Source organism: Echinops telfairi, unplaced genomic scaffold, assembly GCF_000313985.2.
Source record: "Echinops telfairi isolate 266 unplaced genomic scaffold, ASM31398v2 ScPeMD7_4;HRSCAF=17, whole genome shotgun sequence".
In the NCBI taxonomy this organism is placed as follows: Eukaryota; Metazoa; Chordata; class Mammalia; order Afrosoricida; family Tenrecidae; genus Echinops; species Echinops telfairi.
Window position 1 is genome coordinate 34192946 of NW_022103900.1, and position 19086 is coordinate 34212031.

The 19086-nt window shown below is 37.2% G+C and overlaps 1 protein-coding gene across 3 annotated transcripts in view; it reads right to left on the reverse strand.

Moving 5' to 3' along the window:
* The window catches only part of ARHGAP15 (Rho GTPase activating protein 15), an 806341-nt gene that overhangs the window by 342617 nt on the left and 444638 nt on the right, over positions 1-19086 (reverse strand). For all 3 annotated transcript variants that reach the window (XM_004703839.3, XM_045299417.1, XM_045299427.1), the window contains one exon: positions 5843-5965. In XM_004703839.3, coding sequence (XP_004703896.1) covers positions 5843-5965 — 123 coding nt within the window. The remainder of the gene's footprint in view (positions 1-5842; positions 5966-19086) is intronic.

Genomic DNA, 19086 nt, shown 5'->3' on the forward strand with positions numbered 1-19086 from the left:
AAATGTAACTATACTTTTTATGTGCGCTAAAGGAGGTTGTTGTGTAGTAACAGCAGGAATTAGGACAAGGAAGAAAAGGAAAGGCACTCAGAAAGTAGTGAATGAAACACTCAGAAGAGCAATGAAGGGAAATCAGAGGGTGTCTCAGGCAAGGTTAACTAGAGAAACAAATGCAGTCACACTTCTATGGGAAAGAGAGAGCTCTGTATCAAGAAAGAGAGAGATCTGTATCAGTTACGCAGCAATCAAACATCCCAGCCCCATCCAACTCAAGTCCATAAGTCCAATACTAGTCCATAAGTCCCTCTTTAAACTCAGGAAGTCACACTCAGTGATGCAGAATGCAGGAAGATCACTAGCTGGTGGATGCAAAGTCTTGTAGATGCAATGGCTGTGGATGCATCTCCAGGGCTTGTGTAGGTCTCAGTGTGGCTCATCAACAAGAAGGTAAAGGCAAAGGGGGGGGGGCGGGGAAGGTTCCTAGGACCCTCCATATGAGAAGACCACACTCATAAGGAGTCACCATCAGGCCACAGCCTGATTGACAGGCTAGACGCCAACCCTACACTTTTATCTATCAAGTTGGCATGAAATGATGTAACCACCACACCGGGTGATAAGGGAAAGGCTGGAAAGTAATCAGTACAAATTAGAGTGAAATGATAATCAGGGGTGGGGAAATCAAGGGTGGCAAAAACTGTTATAAATAGACTTTAATTGGGAGAATGAAAAGTTTGATGACATAAAGGTATGAAAACAAGAAGAAGAAGTAGAAGAAGATGACGAAGAAGAAAACATTGGAGAATATTTGTACCAAATTTTCACAATCTAAAAATTAATCAATCTGAAAAAGATTGTGATTGGAGTCACACAAAAAAAAGGGTAACTTTTTTCTTTATGAACCAGGGCACAAGGAATATGATGCTGTTAGAATAGAGGAAGAAGTTTCATATTTGCTGCTACTGTGAACAGTCTTACATAATGACAGTAGTGTGCAGGTTGTTATTTTGATTTTTCACTTTCAGAATCAACCTATACACAAGTTATGGTTTTGCTTGAAATTATTAATTAAAACTCTCAACATTTAATAATGTAAGCATTTTGAAACTTCAGAGAAAGTCAATGGAGACAGTCAGATCATCATACAATTACGAAGGAGGAGAAGGGATGGGGAGGTGAAGTTTATGTCACTGAGTCAAATCCATGCCCCTGGCCACAGAAAATTAAGCTAATGTTTAAGATTGGTTAATTAAGTAATATTGATGTTAAAGTTAAAGAAACTATTAAGAAAATCAAACCAACCACACACCAAATAATACTAACATAAGAAACGGAGCCAACCACCAGACAAACTATAATAGGAAAGACTCCAAAGTGATGCTTCTTAGGAAGCAAAACTGGCATGAAGAAGGGAAGCATTCCTTTGTGTCCATCCTCTCAACGTATCCTGTTGAATTTTTTTTTTTTTAATGTGTGTGATGTGAAAGTTAGATTTTGTGTCAACTTGGCTAGGTTAGCATTCTCAGTGTTTGGGAGTGAAGGCTTAGTAGTCCTCCCTGTTGGTATGTAGCACAATCGAATCCGTTCCATAAGAGGATCTACTAGGAGAAGACAGTCATTTGTAAGCATGTTAAGCTGGAAGGGAACCCCTTTACTCCAGTCCACAGTCCAAAGGCAGTCCAAAGGCAATCCAAAGGGTGTTTCATTGGTGAGATGGCCCAATTCCTATGTAAGTGGATGATATGAGGAAGCTAGCTTGTTTCTTGCTGATTTTTAAATATGTAAGCATCTCTATCATTTTAACATCAGAGAAGACTAACTGCCCCTTGAAATGAAATAAATACATAAATTAAAATGGTTATATGTTCTAAAAATGCCTTACCTTGTATTTCTTGTTCTTATGTGTTGGTACTATACTTTGAATGATTAAGCAAGGTAGTTTGATGAATATAAAGAACTATTATTTCAGTTCCCAAAATAGGTATAGAGGATGTACAAAACCCCCTATCACTCGAAAATGTACAATCGTGCCCATAATTTGCATGTTAAACTCACTCAAGTTTTGTTTCCAATGAGACCCAAAATGTAATAAATGCATGCATTTATAAAAGACTAACTTTTCCCTTGGCAAAAGTAGACATTCAAACGAATGTCAGAAAAGTTACAACTACAACAGCACAATAATTGCTATGCCCACCTGAGCTATTCATTCCATGAAGTCACCATTCAGAATTGCCTGTTGACCCTCTCCCTCTTTTTTTTTTTTTTTATTGAATGAAGCAATAGATCCTTCTCCTAGTCATATTAAAGAGATTAGGAAATTCAGCTCCATAATGCCACTGTTTCAGGACCAAGATCCTGGACCACAAAATTATACACTGAACAAGTCTACCTGAGCCCAAAATGCAGATTTTGATGAAAGAATCTGTGACTGATTCTACAGTGTGTGATAACAGGGCAGCTCGGCTTTCAGAGAGCCTACTTGGTAGATGTTTATCTGCTGAGTACTACAAAGTCAGTAAAGCACAGCCGTCAATCCTCCTACAAAGGGGTCCAATACAGACTGGCCGAACACAGAGTTCAGCCCTTTCGATATGTTGTCCTATTGAGGGAAAGAGCAAATTGTTTGCAGTCTATGTGTCTCCGCAGACCTCTCAGAAATCAATACTGGGAAGTCCCCAAAGACCAAACAACAGCTTTCTTGCACCCAGATCATAGAAATAATGACTAGATCGTAGAAGTCGCATACTCTTTAGCTAAAGAATATGTGACTTTTAAGATCTATTCATTGTTATTGTTTCCTAAATAAATCTAGTCATTGTGAGAATTAAGTACGTTTTCATGGAAAAGGTAATAATTTAATCACTAATCACGTAATGGTATTTTGCCTTAATTAAAAGCAATGATTTTTATCGCCTTTCCGAGCTTTTCCTCATACCTCCTATGGCAATGGACTATCCCTGGATTTCTGTGTAACTAATGGGTAAATTACATGTTATTTTGGAAAATCACACAATTGCCTATGTACACTATGATCATTATATGTGCTTGCATGCTATTTATGTGGGTATCTTATATGCAAAAGAGTGGTAAATTTGAAGGCTCTGCCATTAAATAAAAAAGTTTAATGCCTTTTTTTCTACTTAAAAACAAACCAAAAGGACCAACTGATCAGTTAAAACTGAAACTGGCCCAAGAAGTGACTAAATTTATGTAACTTGAGCTGTGTTTGAAAGAAAATTCTACTGAACACAAAAATGGAAGCTTATCGAATCAAAATTTCACATAGATTTTCCGTAGCCCTATTAATGAATTCTGACTCATTGGTCAGCTATGGTGAAAATTTAATGGAGCGCTGATATAGGAAATGTCAGCATCAGAGTGTGTTCAGTGGTTCCATTACATCAGTATTATGCCGAATATAAGCACCCAGGGTCTCCGCTGCTTTCGAGACTAAATTTAGAACATTGTAGTTATTAATTCTTCAGCATTTTGATTAGAGCCAGATCCTTCCACTGAATGAAATCTCTTTCATCCTGCCAGCATCATGAAATATTTGAATTTCATGAAATATTAGGACTGTTTGGACTTCTAATATGGTGCTACATTGTTAAACGTGGCTGGAGATCTTCAACTAGGAACTTCCTAAGAAAATGATCATCTGGAGGGTGAATTGTACAGTAGAAGTGAAAATGTTAAGGATATTGTTATATCTATATACCTATATCTATATATCTGTAACACCAAAATAGACATTTTTAAAGAACAAAAAAAGAAGGTAACATTGTTACTGGTATTAGTTCTGCCCCTTAGTACAAACGGTTATGTATTAAGAACACTCCAGTCAGTTACTGATATTTACACTCAGACTTCATCAAATTTCACCTTCAACGAAGGATCAGCATGCTGCTGTTTGCTGTTTATTTGTGTGATGAGTTCACCTGTTTCAAGATGAATCGATAGGCCCCCCAAAGAGTGAAAAACATTTAATAATTCTCATATTACATAGTGATAAAAAATATTAATAGCTACTTTCCCCTTTTCCTGAGAATTAGTTGTAGGAAAAAGCTTCAAAGTTCATGGAAAAATGGAATCAAAAGATAATGAAATTTCTTCACAAGCTTTTTGAAGTTCCATCAAATACAAAATCATCTTTGGCTTCTATATAAGAGTCAGTCTTTCAACTAAATTCTAAGAGTTTGAAGCATATCATAACCCATTTTCAAATAATTTCTTACATATTTTTCAAGAATTATTTAACAGAAAAAAATTAATGGAGAAGCAATGGATTCCATACATATAATTTCTTTTTAGGATATTGTGTTAGGCAAGGTTCTCTAGAGAAACAAAACCAGGACTCACATGTTTATACAGTGAGAAGGCATAAAACAGCTAATCAGTCCTCACAGCAGTACAGAGGGCTCAGTTCAACTCACTTTCAAGGAACAATGAATATACTGGAGGTCCTTCAACTCATGTGGGCTGCTGTGTCCAAGGTCAAGGAAGCAGAGAAGTCTTCCCTCAGGCAAGACAGGCTGAGTCTGCCCACAGGCAGCAGACACCAGCATGGATCAACAACAGTCAGTAACCCAGGAGCTTAGCACAGGCCTGATGCAATCTCAAACTCAAGCAATTCAAGGCAGCAGAATCCACCAACCTCAAGCTCAAGCAACACATGCACCAACAGCGTGGCAAAGCAGGTCTTGAAGGAGACTCAAGCCCTAGTGACATGATCCAAGGGTTGGCTTAGCCCACAGGTTGTATAGCACACAGGTTGAGGCAGACAACTAGCTAAAGCAGCAGCACACTGGTCCTATCACCAGGGAACAAGGGAGATATGGATGCTGGCCATCTTCATTTATCTCTGGCGCTCTCCAATCATATTGGGATCTGATCAAATTCTGCCGGCATGGTCCTATTGGCCTAGTTGGAACAATAAATCTAACTACCACAGATATTGATGTATTTTGCCTTTTTGACCCATAAGGTAAATACCATTTCTAGAAATCTCATCTGTTTCCCTCCATCCATTTATCTAACTGATATACTAACAACGACAGCAGTAATTATAAATAATATTTAATAGCAGAGGTCATGCATGAAATAATTCTGTTTCAGAATCACTGTTAAATGCTTTACTTAGAATAAACTATTTAGTTCTCTTGATGATCTGAAAGAGTATAAATTCTCCAATTTAACAGATGAGAAATCTGAAACACAGAAAGATCGTAACTTTTTCAACGTTAACACAAGTGATAGAACTGAAGTCTGAATACCAATCAGCCTCATGCCACAGTCTGTGGTTTTCTACAATGGTGAGTAGGATGATCTAGAATATTTTATTCTCCAGTTTAAGTCTATTTAGAAAACCACTTTCTTTGTTTTCAGTGGAGATTACGTTCTCTGTCCTCCAGCTCCCAATCTCCATATATTTTCATGCCACTACTTTCTTTCCAACTTTCCATGCTAGCACTTTCAACAATGACTGCGGTAATCAGGTAACTTACCCAAATCAGTACACAGCGAAGAGCCACAGGTGGCAGGCGGGTAAGTATTCTGGGACAGTAGAAGGTAGTTAATGTATTTAATCTAATGTGCAACTAGGGTATCGTACTTCCAGAAGGGAAATCTAAGTATTTCTTTCAAAGATCCCATGATGTTTCTTCTATTGTTTTCAGGACTAATTTCCTGGCAACTCCTTGTTGTTGTTATAGAGCATAAAATTTAGTAAGTGACCTAAAAAGAATAAACTTTCCTAATACTCCTTTAGAGTTGATTAACTACAGACATAGAGGCACATTCATTTATCATGGCGACAGTTAAAGTATAAAATGTCCAATACCTTTAATAAGTCCTTTTTCCTGTAGAGTTTTGAGGGAAGGTCTTCGGGTGATAAACTTCTTTAATCTGCTTTTAACTCGGTTCTTGTCGGTTGTATCGGAAGCACTATGGTGCAGTCTGAACACTGAAGGTTTAAAAAAAAAATTAAGCCATACAATTTCAGTAATTTCTTTTTTATAATTGTTAATTTATGTAACCATAAATAGAAAATAATGCTGTGGAACATGACTTGAATTGATAGCTAAGGTTCTCCTGCTTAGACAAATCATAGAAGAAAAATTTGCCCATATAAAGGTACTACTTTTTAATTTTGTTTCTTGAACTATTTAAGCACAATGAGAATACAGCCAGATTTTGTATATTTACAATTTACAATTATTTTTGTAAATTATTTTCATTTTCATTCTTTTGTTAAACATAATGACCTATGGCTGGATAATTCAGCTTATCAGTATCTATATGCAAAATTATTATAATAAAGAAAAAACATCAGCTAAATAGGGGCAATGATCCCATTAGTGTTATTCATTTTAATATCAATAAAGTATAATTATATAGCTCCTCTAGGAACCTCATCCAGTGATACCTCAGAAGTGAGGCAGAGAACTCACGTCTGTGAATGGAACCACCCTGGAATGATGGACTATTTTGACATACGTGGGCTTTCCATGAATGGAAATTGAGTGGATTTTCAAAGTTTCTATTTATCCAAATTCTTGTCAATTTTACTTGTGTGTTTGTGTTTTGTTTTTTGCCATTAACCCCAATTGATTTCTTCTTCTGAAACAGGTCTTTTTTACTTTCCTTATTGATATGCAATTATCAAGTTTAAGTGAAATTGTGAAACCCAAATTTTCTTCAAACTTCTCCTTTTTTTTTGGTTCCCTATTCTGAGCTTCCTATCTTCAGCTTTATCTGTTAAGTATATGTCCAAATTATTCACAAATATTTGATTAGTATCTAGTATGTATCAGGCTTAATATAAAAAGCTGTGAATTCAATGATGGGCACAATACTTCAAGTCTGGACTGACAACATTCACGGAGTCTACAGGAGTGTTACTTGTAATAACTGGAGGACAAGATAGGTATCTTAACTGAGACTTCCACTGTTGTAGGTTTGTTGTTTAAATGTGAAGATTCGGGCACTTTATTTGGCACACAATGGCTCTTTTCTTGTCAAATTGAACTGGTTCACAGTGTGGCAATTTTAAGAACAAATTAAGAAAAGATGTGTTTGTTCTACTGCAGCCCCCGTGTTGACCATTAAGTCTTAAACTTGATTTGGCAAATAGGGAGTTAAGGTGACACTCAGCGATGTCTCCAAATATTGTCAAGTGACTTCTGAAGGCAAAACATCCCTCTGTTGGCAATCACTTCTTTAGTGTTTGAGGTAGTGTGGCGTGCTTCACTTCTCGTGTTTTGATGGTAGTAGTTTTATTCTATACATTGGGAAAATATAAAGAAACAGTAAAAAAATACACATTTAACTTATTTAGGTAATACATATCTTAATATATGTATTATGTTCCACAAGAACTCCTGGAAGCATAGTGGGTATGTGTTGGGCTGCAATCGACATGGTCAGCAGATTGAAACCACCAGCTGCCCTCTGGGAGAAAGATAGGGCTTTCTACTCCTGTAAAGAGTTAGTATGTTGGAAACCCACAAGGGCAGTTGATCTACCGTCTAGAGTAACTATGAGTCAGCATCAACTCAATGGCAGTGAGTCTCTCTCTCTCTCTCTCCTCACATGACATATATTCTCTGTTTATTACATTAGTTTATAATAAAAGTACAACCGCTGTCACAAGAGGCATGTCTTGATGTCATTTGCCTCTAATAGTGGGTTCTCTTACTAGCAAAGGTGGGGAACCACTAAAACTTGCCAACTACAGTGCCCAGAATAATGGCTCTAAAAGTGTGAGGATTATGGATACCCTGAGCACTTAATGGATTAAGTCATCTAGTACTGTCTTAATTTTTGAGGGTTGCCTTTGACTTTGAGCAGTCTTCATTTACTCTAGTAGCATGTGCAAATATCAATTTTATGTGCACCCTAATTTAAAATAGTTTATGAAATACAGATTGAGACCTATGCTGTCCATGTGGTAGTCACTAACCACCTTGAGTGATTGCACATTTCAAATGTGCCTAGTGCCACATGATAAAATTATGTTTTAAATACACTAGCTTAAATACAATGAATGATTATTGGATAATTATTAAAGTTAATTTTACTTATGTCTTTTTACTTTTAAAAATAGAACTACAAGAAAATAATCAAAACAGGTCCATGCCAGGAAAATACGAGCTTGAGTATATCTTATCTGAAATTAGAGACCATTCCAACAACTGATTTGGTGTAGTGAGCATGACTGAGCAAAGATCAGACTAGTTATGGATGACAGCAAAGTCATTGTACACCTAAAAGAAAAAATAGGTGACCAAAATGATGATCAGAAGAGAATATACTACTTGCTTTTGATTGTGGAAAAGATGGTAAGGTCAAAGAACTGAGCAAAAGATTTTAGAGTGTGGCTGGAAACGGCAAAATAAAGCGTTATCATGAAATGTGCAAAGAACTGGAGTTCGAAAACCTCAAGTGAAGAGCAGCTGGACAATCAAGCCTCAAGGTGTCACACTGAAGGTTTCTACAGGCAAGAGGAAGAAAGTGCAGGAAATAGCAGGGAAGATGGAGAGAATGTATAGAATCATTGTCCCAAAAAGAATTGGTCAAGAGCCAACCATTATAGAAGAGATTATATAATCAAGAATGGGTGATATTTAAGCTTCAATGAAGGCATTGTCATAAAACAGAGTTTCAGAAATTGGTAGAATAGCAATTGAGATATTTCAACAAATGGATGCAACACTAGAGGTGCTTACTCATCAATAGTAAAAACAAAACAAAACAAAAAAAACAACGGAAGAGAGTTACTTGGCCAACATACTGGAAGAGATCCATATTTGGAAACATTTCAAAAAAAGATGATCTAACAGAAGGTTAAAAAATTGTTAAACATTACCATTAATGCCACATGCAAGAAAGGTTTTGCTGAAGATGATTAAAAAAAAACATAGCTGCAGCATTAGATCATCAGGGATCTGCCAGGAATTCAAGCTAGATTCCTAAGAGGATATAGAATGAAAGTTATAATTAATGTCACCAAATGAAGTTTGGCTAAAAGCAGAGAATACCAGAAAGATGTTTCTCCGTGTTTTTAAGTGATTATGCACAGGGATTCAACTGTGGGATTCAGAATAATGTATGGATAACATTTTGGAGAATAAGAATTCCAGAATAATTGCAGATGCTCATGTTAAAACTGCATATTGACCAAATATTTGAAAATGTGACTATTGAGAAGTTGTTTGAATTAAACAATGAGTACTGAATTATTTACAATCAGAAAAGATGTGAATCAAGAGTCTATGCTTTCACTGTACTTACTGAATCTGCATCAATGTGAACTGAACTATGTGAAGAGGAGTGTGACTATGGAATCCGGGGAAGTATCATTAACAGGCCATTACACAACTGTGCTTGCTTGTTGAAACACTTAATGATGAAAATCAAAGACCACAGCCTTCATCATGGATTGCATTCCAATGCAAAGAAAACCCAAATTTTCACAACTGGACCAATGGACAACATTATGACAATGGGAGATAAGATTGAAATTGTCAAATATTTCGTTTTACTTAAATATACAACCAACATCCATGCAAGTTGCAGTCAAGACATCAGTACATTTGGCAAATGTGCTGCAAAGACCTCTTTAACGTGTGAATAAGCAAATAATACGTCATCTTGAAAATGAAGGGGTGTCTGACCCAAACCATACATGTACCTGAGAAAGCTGAACCCTGAATATAGAGGACCAAAGAATGAAACGTTGATGATACCTTGGCCTGCAGGAAGCATGAGCACATTTGTCTTGGAAAAATGTCAGCCAGCATGCTTCTTAGAAGTAAGGATAATGAGACTCATCCCATGTACGTTGGGCTAGTTATCAAGAGGGATAAGTCCCTGGAGAAGGACATAGTGTTGGGAAAGCAGAAGGTCAGCAAAAAGAGAAAGACTCTCAATGAGATAGCAATGATCGAAAAGATGGCTCAGGTCCGGGCAGTGTTTCCTTGTGTTGTGCTCCGGGTTGCTAAGAGTCAGAGTAGACATGACAGCACCCAACAGCAACAACAACATAACACTAGACAATATAAAATTACACACATGGCTCATATTATATTTCTGGACAGGGCTACTGGATGATAAGAAAAAGGATCATAGGCCAAAAGAAACAAACACAAACTGACCAGCTACTATATTTAGGACAGTGCTGGATTTAACTATAGCGGATAAAATGCATATGGTCTGTGACTATTTGGACATGTAACCAAGGAATTTTAGTACAGCCTGGGAAGATGCATGATAGCGTTAAGTACAAGAACTAAAGGATGCTGGAGAAGGGATTCCCGTTTGACTCCAGGTCAGATTTTGGAGAAATAGTAGGAATTATAAAACTATTCCCTTACAATGTGGTGGTTCAAACCCACACAGTGAAAAAAAGGTGTGGTGAATTGCTTCTGTGAAGAACAGAGCCAAGCGAGTCCTATGGAGAAATGACACTCTGTGACTCACGGGGCTGACATTTGTCAGAACTGGCTCCATAGCAACATGTGTATCAGAAGCCAAGGAAGTAAAGATTGCTTTTATAGGACAATTGTTACGGACTGATCCGTGTATACAAAAAACATGGGTGCAGTGTTTTACCCTTGTACTTATAGAGGTGATGCTGTCTGGAAGCAGAGCATTCTCTTGTGTTAGGTTAATGGAGAGTAAGCCAGTGTAGAGTAAATCTTAACTTAATCACTTCTAAATTATAAAAAGAGCAGAACACACACACACACACACACACACACACACACACACACACACACAAAGCTAAGCTGCCTTGTGAGGATTGTCTACAATCCAAGGATCCAAGGGATGCCTGGAGCCACCAACAAGGAAGAATTATCCTTGAAAAAACATTTAACTTCCAAATCAATGAGGGGGGAATAAAATCTGTTCTTTAAAGCCCTTTTTGTGGTGTGTCACAGGAGTACTGGGTACCTAGGTAAGGCCTTATGAACATCAGACACGAACTAATTCAAAATTGTTGGCTAGAAGAGGCATTGTGAGCATATGGTGTGCTTACATGATATTCTATCAACTTTCATTTTCCGGGTAGCCATGATCTGTATCAGCTGACAACTGCAGTCAATAACCCATGGATCTGGGTTCTATAGTGTTTGACCTGAAAGAATATCTTCATACAATAATAAAATCTGCCTAAGGCAGCTTTAATCTATAGTTTGATATTGAATAATCAGTTTAGTTTTCACACATTACCAAAAGTAATATTTTCTATTGTCGATCTCACGTCCAAACCTTGAAGTTTCCCATGACAAAATGCTAAGAAATGCATAACCAAGGGAGATATTTTCTCTGCCATTTTGGAACTAGTTAAAATGATGTGATGAGAAAATTCTTTGCAAATTAAAATATACATGCACTCGGTATAAATGCTAAATTATGAAAATAATTATGTAGTGAGTTATATCTTTTTGTGGAACCCCCTAGGTACTCTGGTTATAGTAGTCATAATGAGAGAGAGATATATGTACATTATACTATTTTGAATACTACCATCTGGCTCTAATGTGAGAAATATGTGTAAGGTGCTTTGCTTTTCAAAGAAGATGGTAATATGTTTTTAAATGATTTACCTTATTTCCTTCTTAAATACTGAGAAACTAGCAGAATCTTGGATATGATTGCATGGTTTTTAACAACACCAAAATCTCTCCAAAGTTGCCTCTAATGATGACTTTCCTGGAGACAGACTACCGCATCGACTTCTATTTCCTGATGACATAAATAATCATCCTCAGATGACAGGTCAAATTAAAAGGCCTTGCCATCATTCATTCCTCTCATTTTGTTCTGAGAAGAGTTATGCAGAAGTTAGAGTCAATAGATGACTATAATAGATGGCATGTTTTTATTAGCCAAATAACTTAAAAGAGCTATAAATAAAAAATAAAAATGTAAAAGTAGATGGTTATAAAGCAAGGGCCATCACAGGGCTTCTTAAAACAGCAGTAAATGTCTTCGAATATTGTGGTTTACAAATCTGATTTTAACAGCCAAACTTAGAAAACAGTTTACGCTTTTCTGTTGTCAAGGGAGAAAAACTTGCCAAATTGTTCATTTTAAGTAAATACAACATAACCAATTAAGGAAAACAAAATTTAAACACATGCCTATGATAATCAGGACATAGTTTGCTTCTGATTTCACTACTGATTTTAACAGAACAGGGTTTCTTGAGTTTTCCCACAGCACCCAAGTGACCCCACACATACTTTTAGTAACTTGTAATCACACAGTGCAAATAAAAGGATACTTTACTGGAAAATACACAGTGTGGTACAATAATCCATCATTTATGAAAAATAGAACGCAGCCTTCTCTTTTTCCTCAGAGAGTCAACTAGTTTTTGAGGGCGAAATTTCCTGCAGTTTAAAGATTTATGTTAAGCCAATGAGCTGGGTTTTTTGTGCTTTTTTTTTTCCTCCCCTTTTTGCTTTCCCCACTCCCATTTAAACTTTTTAATTCAAAAATGAAAAGAGTCCAATGAAATGTGGGATTAAATTCCAAAGTACTTAATCTGATTTATTTATGTAGGACGCGAGAGGTATCACTCACCATTTGCCATCTTTTCATTCTCATGAACAATGAGCCTAAATATAATTAGTATCTAAGCTATTCTGGAATTGACTTTTATTTCCTTTTTTATTTTCATCTTTTTTTCCCCCTTCCAAGCTAAAGCATAGAATGTGTACGTTTCAAAGCCTAAGGATTTTGAATAACAATATACAATTTGAGTCTCAATGCACACAGGCCAAAGGCATTAGTTTTAAGCACCATTCTTAACCAGTTGAAAGATTTAATTGGTACTAAAGCGGCTCGCACTAGAGAATAGTTATGATTGTGGGCTTTCTAAGTTGATCTTAAATAAATATCATTACATATGAGAACAGGCATTAGACCAACACAAGTTTTATACCTGCCACAGTTATGATGGTGTTGAAACCACTTCTAGAGATAGGAATGTTTATTGTAATGGGTGCCCTTTATATATTTATTTTTCAAGGGAAACAACATAGTTTGGCCAATGAATAGCTACTACCATTCTATTAAGGGTATGGGAACCACAAAAGAAAAACCCCAAATCTTCCAGAGTCTAACAGTTTGTATTATATGATCCCAAATTGAGAATCTGCCAGAACTTCCCTAGCTGGGGACTTTATTTTGAAATAGCTTTCTCTTCTGCCAAACTGCTGTTCTTGCAGTATTCCCATGTTACAATTACATGTTATTATTATTATTTTATTTTTAAATTTGGAAATGCTGGGAGAGCTAATGTTTCAGAAATGTTGCTGAAGCAAAGCAAAGCCATTACCTTTCAGAAATGGCTGTTTCAAACAGTATCCTAGTCTACGCATTCTCATTTCAATTTTGAAGGTTGACATCAAGGTTTCCAAGTGGTCCGTTCCAGAGTGATTCCCCTTGTTGAGAATTTGCATTTCTACTAAAATTTTGCATCTTCAACCCAGATATACTGAGTCTTCTGATTCAGTATATCTGGTGTGGGAAACAGAAAGAATTCTCCCAAGTTGTCTCCCCCAAATATATGCCAAACCCAAGATGTTGCTTGCTACACATGGCAAATGACTGTACACTTGGTTATTGAAAGTTAGTCAGAGGTTATTTTCCTTAAGGGGATCTAGAGCCTGATAATCTGACTCACTCTAAATCTGGCCCACTCCCTTCTGATATTGCTCCCTTAAAGAAGTGCCCAAAGGCAAGCCCAGGACCACTCAAGGATGACTAAGTTTAGGCTACTGTATTGAGTCTAGGGTCCACCCATCTTGCCACATATGTACCCCTATTCCCTCCCTGAACTATTGCGTGTACACCCCTAGGTCATCCTCCTCCTATTGCTTGTATTGCCCATGTTACAACCCCTTCTCAGGACATGCATTGTTATCCATAATCAGAGGGTTTGCATGCCCCCAAAGATATATAACCTTTGGTGAGAAATAAAGCAAGAGGAGAGCTTTCTCCTGCCCTCTCATCTCCCACCTCCACATGGACCACCAAGAGGAACTGAGGTGAGCATGCTACTATGAAATGTGTCTGACTCCTTTATTTTACTCTCTCTCTCATCCCTCCCTATTCTCTATGACTTTACGATGATCTTCATATATCTTAACCATACAATTGTGCCTACTGAACCCGTGATTAGATGTGGGGGGCGGGCTACCCCCACAATCTGAAGTGGAAATACAAATTCCCACCGAAGCAGAATGAACCAGCTTCAAGTCTTGGTTTGTAGACAGATCCACATCAGGTGTCCATGGATATATTTATTAGTTGCTAAGAGCAACACGGAGTCCAGGAGGAGGGTTATGGCAAAACCTGTAGCACTTACTTATTGCAATCGTCTTACCACACTGCAGTGTCAGGCTCTGGTGATCCAGAAAGAATGACAGAATAAGGTTATGTCAGGCTTAGTCCCCAGAGATTCCAAAACTCTACTCAAACCATCACACAGATTACATAATAAAATGCACCACTAATTTTTCTTCACTCAGATTTTCCAAGACATCCTCCTTCTTTCTAAAACTCCTCTAGTTTACCACTTTCCAAATTGTTGAAATAAGAGCATTTTACTCAAGCTCAATGAAAAGAGAAATCGGGTTTATCTAATTTACTTTCTAGAGCACACACATGTGCGCTAATTCATGGGGCGGTAACATACACTACACTGTTTTAGAGCCTCCAGAACTTCACATATAAATAACTCCCTACATCAGAGTAGTCAGTCAGGGGATGTTTGGATTTAATATACTGTTGATCAGTTAAGAGTTCCTTTCTTCTTCTTTTCTTTCACATGCTCAATAGCAATAAAAGTAATCTTTCCAAATCCAATTTACAGACTGGGATGCTAAATTATTGAATCTGTGACTTACTCAAAACACACATCAAGATTAAATCTAAAAATAATTGGAACAAAAAATGTAGGGCATTTTATCAGCAGTGATTTGTTTTAACTACTTAATTCTCATGGAAGCTGTAGAAATATAAGCTAGATTATTAGACCTTTGACAGAACAGTATGCATGCAGGCTTGATCATCCTAGTGACTCATATCTATACTATCATGTGAAGAAACATGAAAATTCATATAATAAAACTCTTTACTTTTAGACAATTTAGTCTAAAAGTCTAATTTACAGAGTCAACCCTAACCAAAAAGAATTGATTAATGTACAATCATTTCAGAAGACACCACATGCTCAAGAAGCAATGATTCTGAAGGAAAAAGCCCAAGCAGAGGTATTGGCAAGCAAACAAAACAAATGGATCGAGGAACTGACAAAATACCTATTGAGGCACCCCCACAAATGTACGCAACACTGCAAGCACTCCCTTATCTACATCACAGAATTTGGAAGGCAGCTACTAGTCAAAATGACTTGAACAAATCCATATACTGCCTAGTCCAAAGAAAGCTTATCCATGAGAACGTGGAAAATATCAAACAATATGATTGATATCAATACAAGTAAAATTAGGCTGAAAATAAAAAGAAAACAAACATTATAGAGGTATATCAAGACTTGAAGCATTTATTGATAAAGATCAAAGACTACAGACTTCACTATGGATTATACATCCACATAAATAAAACAAGAATCCCCAAGATACATGAAGAAGAATTTCATTTCACACGGATTTACAATCGATGCCTGTGGAAGCAGCAGTTGAGCAGTCAAATGACATGCTGCGATGGGAAATCTGTTGTAAAAAATCTTCTTCAGATGTGAACAAGCAAAGTGGCCTGACCCAATCCGTGGAATTTTCAGTTGCCTCATACATAGTTGCAAGCTAGACAATGAATAAGAAACACGGAAGAGAAAGTTGATGGCATTGAATGACGGTGTTGGTGAAAAAGATTGAGTATATAATGAACTGCCAGAAGAGGGAGCAACTATGTCTTGAAAGAAGGACAGCCAGAATACTTCCTTAAATCAGGATGGTGAGATGTGCTTCACGTACTTTTGACATGTTATCAAGAGAAATCAGTCCCCAGACAAGTCCCCATAATGCTAGTAAAACAGAGGCTTGGACAAAAAGAGAAAGACCCACAATGAGATGGATGGGCACTGTGGCTGTTAACAATGGGCTCAAATATAGCAATCAGTGAGTGCGAGGACCACAGAGGATGAAAGTAGTGGTTGTTTTTGTTTTTGGTTTTTTCTAGCTATTCAAGAAGCCACTAAGGACCAGAAATGACTCAATAACATCTAAAAATCACAAAATCCACCTTTTCATATTTGTTACACTTTTATAGTTTACTCTCACATTCCTGTCATTCAAACATTGAAATTCTAGAAATATATTTCTACAGTGATGTCTAGATCTCTAACTTCCACTAAAGCATTCATTGGTATACGCCATAGATTGCCCACTGTATTTTCAGGTATAGGCTTATTTTTGTTTAATTTTGGTAATTGTACATTTGGCGCAAGGATGGGAAGGGAGACTTTGTCTCACATATTTTGGAGATGTGGTTAGGAGCGGTCGGTCCCTGGAAAAGGACAGCATGCTTGGCAACTGCAGAAGGGCAGTGAAAAAGAGGAAAGCCTGTGACAAGATGAATGGGCGCAGTGTTTGACACAATGGGCTCAAACACAAGAACACATACGATGGTGCCACAGGCCTGGGCTGAGTTTCATTCTGTTGCACACAGGGTCACTGTGAGGTGGAACCAACTTACTGCATCTAATAATAAAACACCATGTTGATACTGTATTTCTACAGTATGGGTTTAGAAGACTATTTCTTTTAAAGCTTTCTAAATAGTATATAACATAACTCTGAATTTCTTAATGAATAATCTTGATAATGATGATGGCAAATGCAATGCTATATTGTTGATATCAAATAATATTATAACATATACATGTTCATTCCATTTTAAAGATATGTAGTTAATTTTCATGATTTAGTACTGAAAAGAATTCTAGCAACAAATTATGAAAAGACTACATTTTTAAGAAAAAAAGAGGAAAGACTAAAGAGACAATTTAAACAAATAGCATAACTTATGGTTCCTAAAGAGGCACATAACAAGACTTTTTTCCCTTGAAACAAAATCAGATAGAATGTATGATGTAAAGATTCCGGCCATTAAGACATTCTTCTCTAGACTAGATACTTCGTCTTGGGCTTTTTCATGACTTGATGCAGTGTCAGTAAACTTTGTCACTTGAGAGCTGTTCATAAGCTTGATAAATTTGCTAATAAAGTAAGTGGTTCCTGAGCTAAGGCAGCAGCTGATCGTGAAAGCTAAATTCCTAAAAATAAAAAAAAAATAAAATAAAAAGGGAGTGTGGAAATCTCATAGGACATCAATCCAAAGAGCCCTATGAAGTAGAAATATGTTTTCCATGCAGAGAGATTGTATAGTAAATAGCCTCTGTAGTGATAGAAAACAGGCTTTAGCCATATCAAATGAGAAGAGAATACGAGATAAAGGTGAAGAACAGTTGAGAGAAAAAAATGAGGGAGAGAGAATTGCACCACAGAAGCATTAAGGTTGTAGCCAACTGTTTCTTGTATTTCTACGGCAAATAGATAATGTTGGGGAATCAAGTATTACTCAGATGTAAGGGTAATTGTATTATTTCAATGATAATATTTAGATATAGGTTCACAAATATTAGGCCATGTTTAAGCCAAAAAAAAAAATCAAACCAAATCCACTGCCATAGAATCGATTCCATAGCTACCCTATCTGGGATTTCCAAGATTGTGAATCTTTATTGGAACAGAAAGCCTTATCTTTCTCCTCCCAGAGTGATTGGTCAGTTTGAACCACTGACCTTGCAATGAACAGCCTAGGGCTTAACCCACAGAGGCCACAAGCCCATACTTAGTACTGCTTATATTTGTGATATTTAAATTCTCTCTTCATAGATAAGTGTACATATATCAAGAGTGACTACTACATATTGTGCGTGTATGTGCACATATGTTTGTACCTTTGTGAAGATGTGTGAAGCCTTAGAACCAAAGAATCAATCATTTAGAGGAGGTGGTGAAAATTATAAAGTGTTTTTGTTTGTTTAGATTGTATAAAATGCTAACATAAATATTTGGATTCCCAGAACTTTGTGGAACTATTCCATTATCTTTTAACTAAATTCCATTTTTTCTTAACTTTTGAAGTTCCCTTGTATGTACGCACGTATTCTGTCAATGTAGTCTCCATTTCCTCTTTGATTATCTACAATGCTACCCAATCTGATAGTAACAATTCAGCTTTATTAATAACAGTACTGTTTTGGAACCAAGGCTATATGGCAGTGGTTCTCAACCTTCCTCATGCTGCAGCCCTTTAATACAGTTACTCATGTTGTGGTGACCCCTATGTTAGTCTGGGTACATTAGAGAAGCAAATCCAAAGAAACTCATAGGTATAAGACAGTTTTATGTAAAGGGTAAGTTCACACCAAGAAAATATCCCCACCCAGTGCTGCCCAAGCCCACAAGTCCAACATTAACCCACATGTCCGACACCAATCCACAAAGTCCTCCTCCATTTCACAAAACACACACAATAATGCTGACTGCAGGAGGAAAGCCAAGTCAGTGAACATGTTAAGCATCCCAGTGCTGGCAGGGGTCTCCACACAGCTGCTCCAGCACCCAGGGCTGCACCGGGGTAGGTCCATGTGGCTTCCCCTCAGGAATGTCTTGTGGAAAGTGAGCCTTGCCAGCTGAAGCAGGGAACTGGCTAAGGCAGCTGCAGCCTGGTCCACCAATCAGAAAGCAAGAGAACCGAGAACTCAAAAGGTGAGGTTCACCAAGCCATTTATCCCTCCTTCTTCAATTAACCCCACATGTGTTTATCGGCCAGGTTGGCACTATAAACTTTAACTATCCCAGCCCCCAACCACAAAATTATTTTCGTTTCTATGTTATCACTGTTATTTTGCTACTGTTATGAATCAGGCAACCCCGGTGGAAGGGTCGTTCGACCCTTAAAGGGATCGTGGTCCACAGGTTGGGAACTGCTGCTATATGTCAACCCTATACTGAACATGCTGCTTCTTTTTTTTTTTTT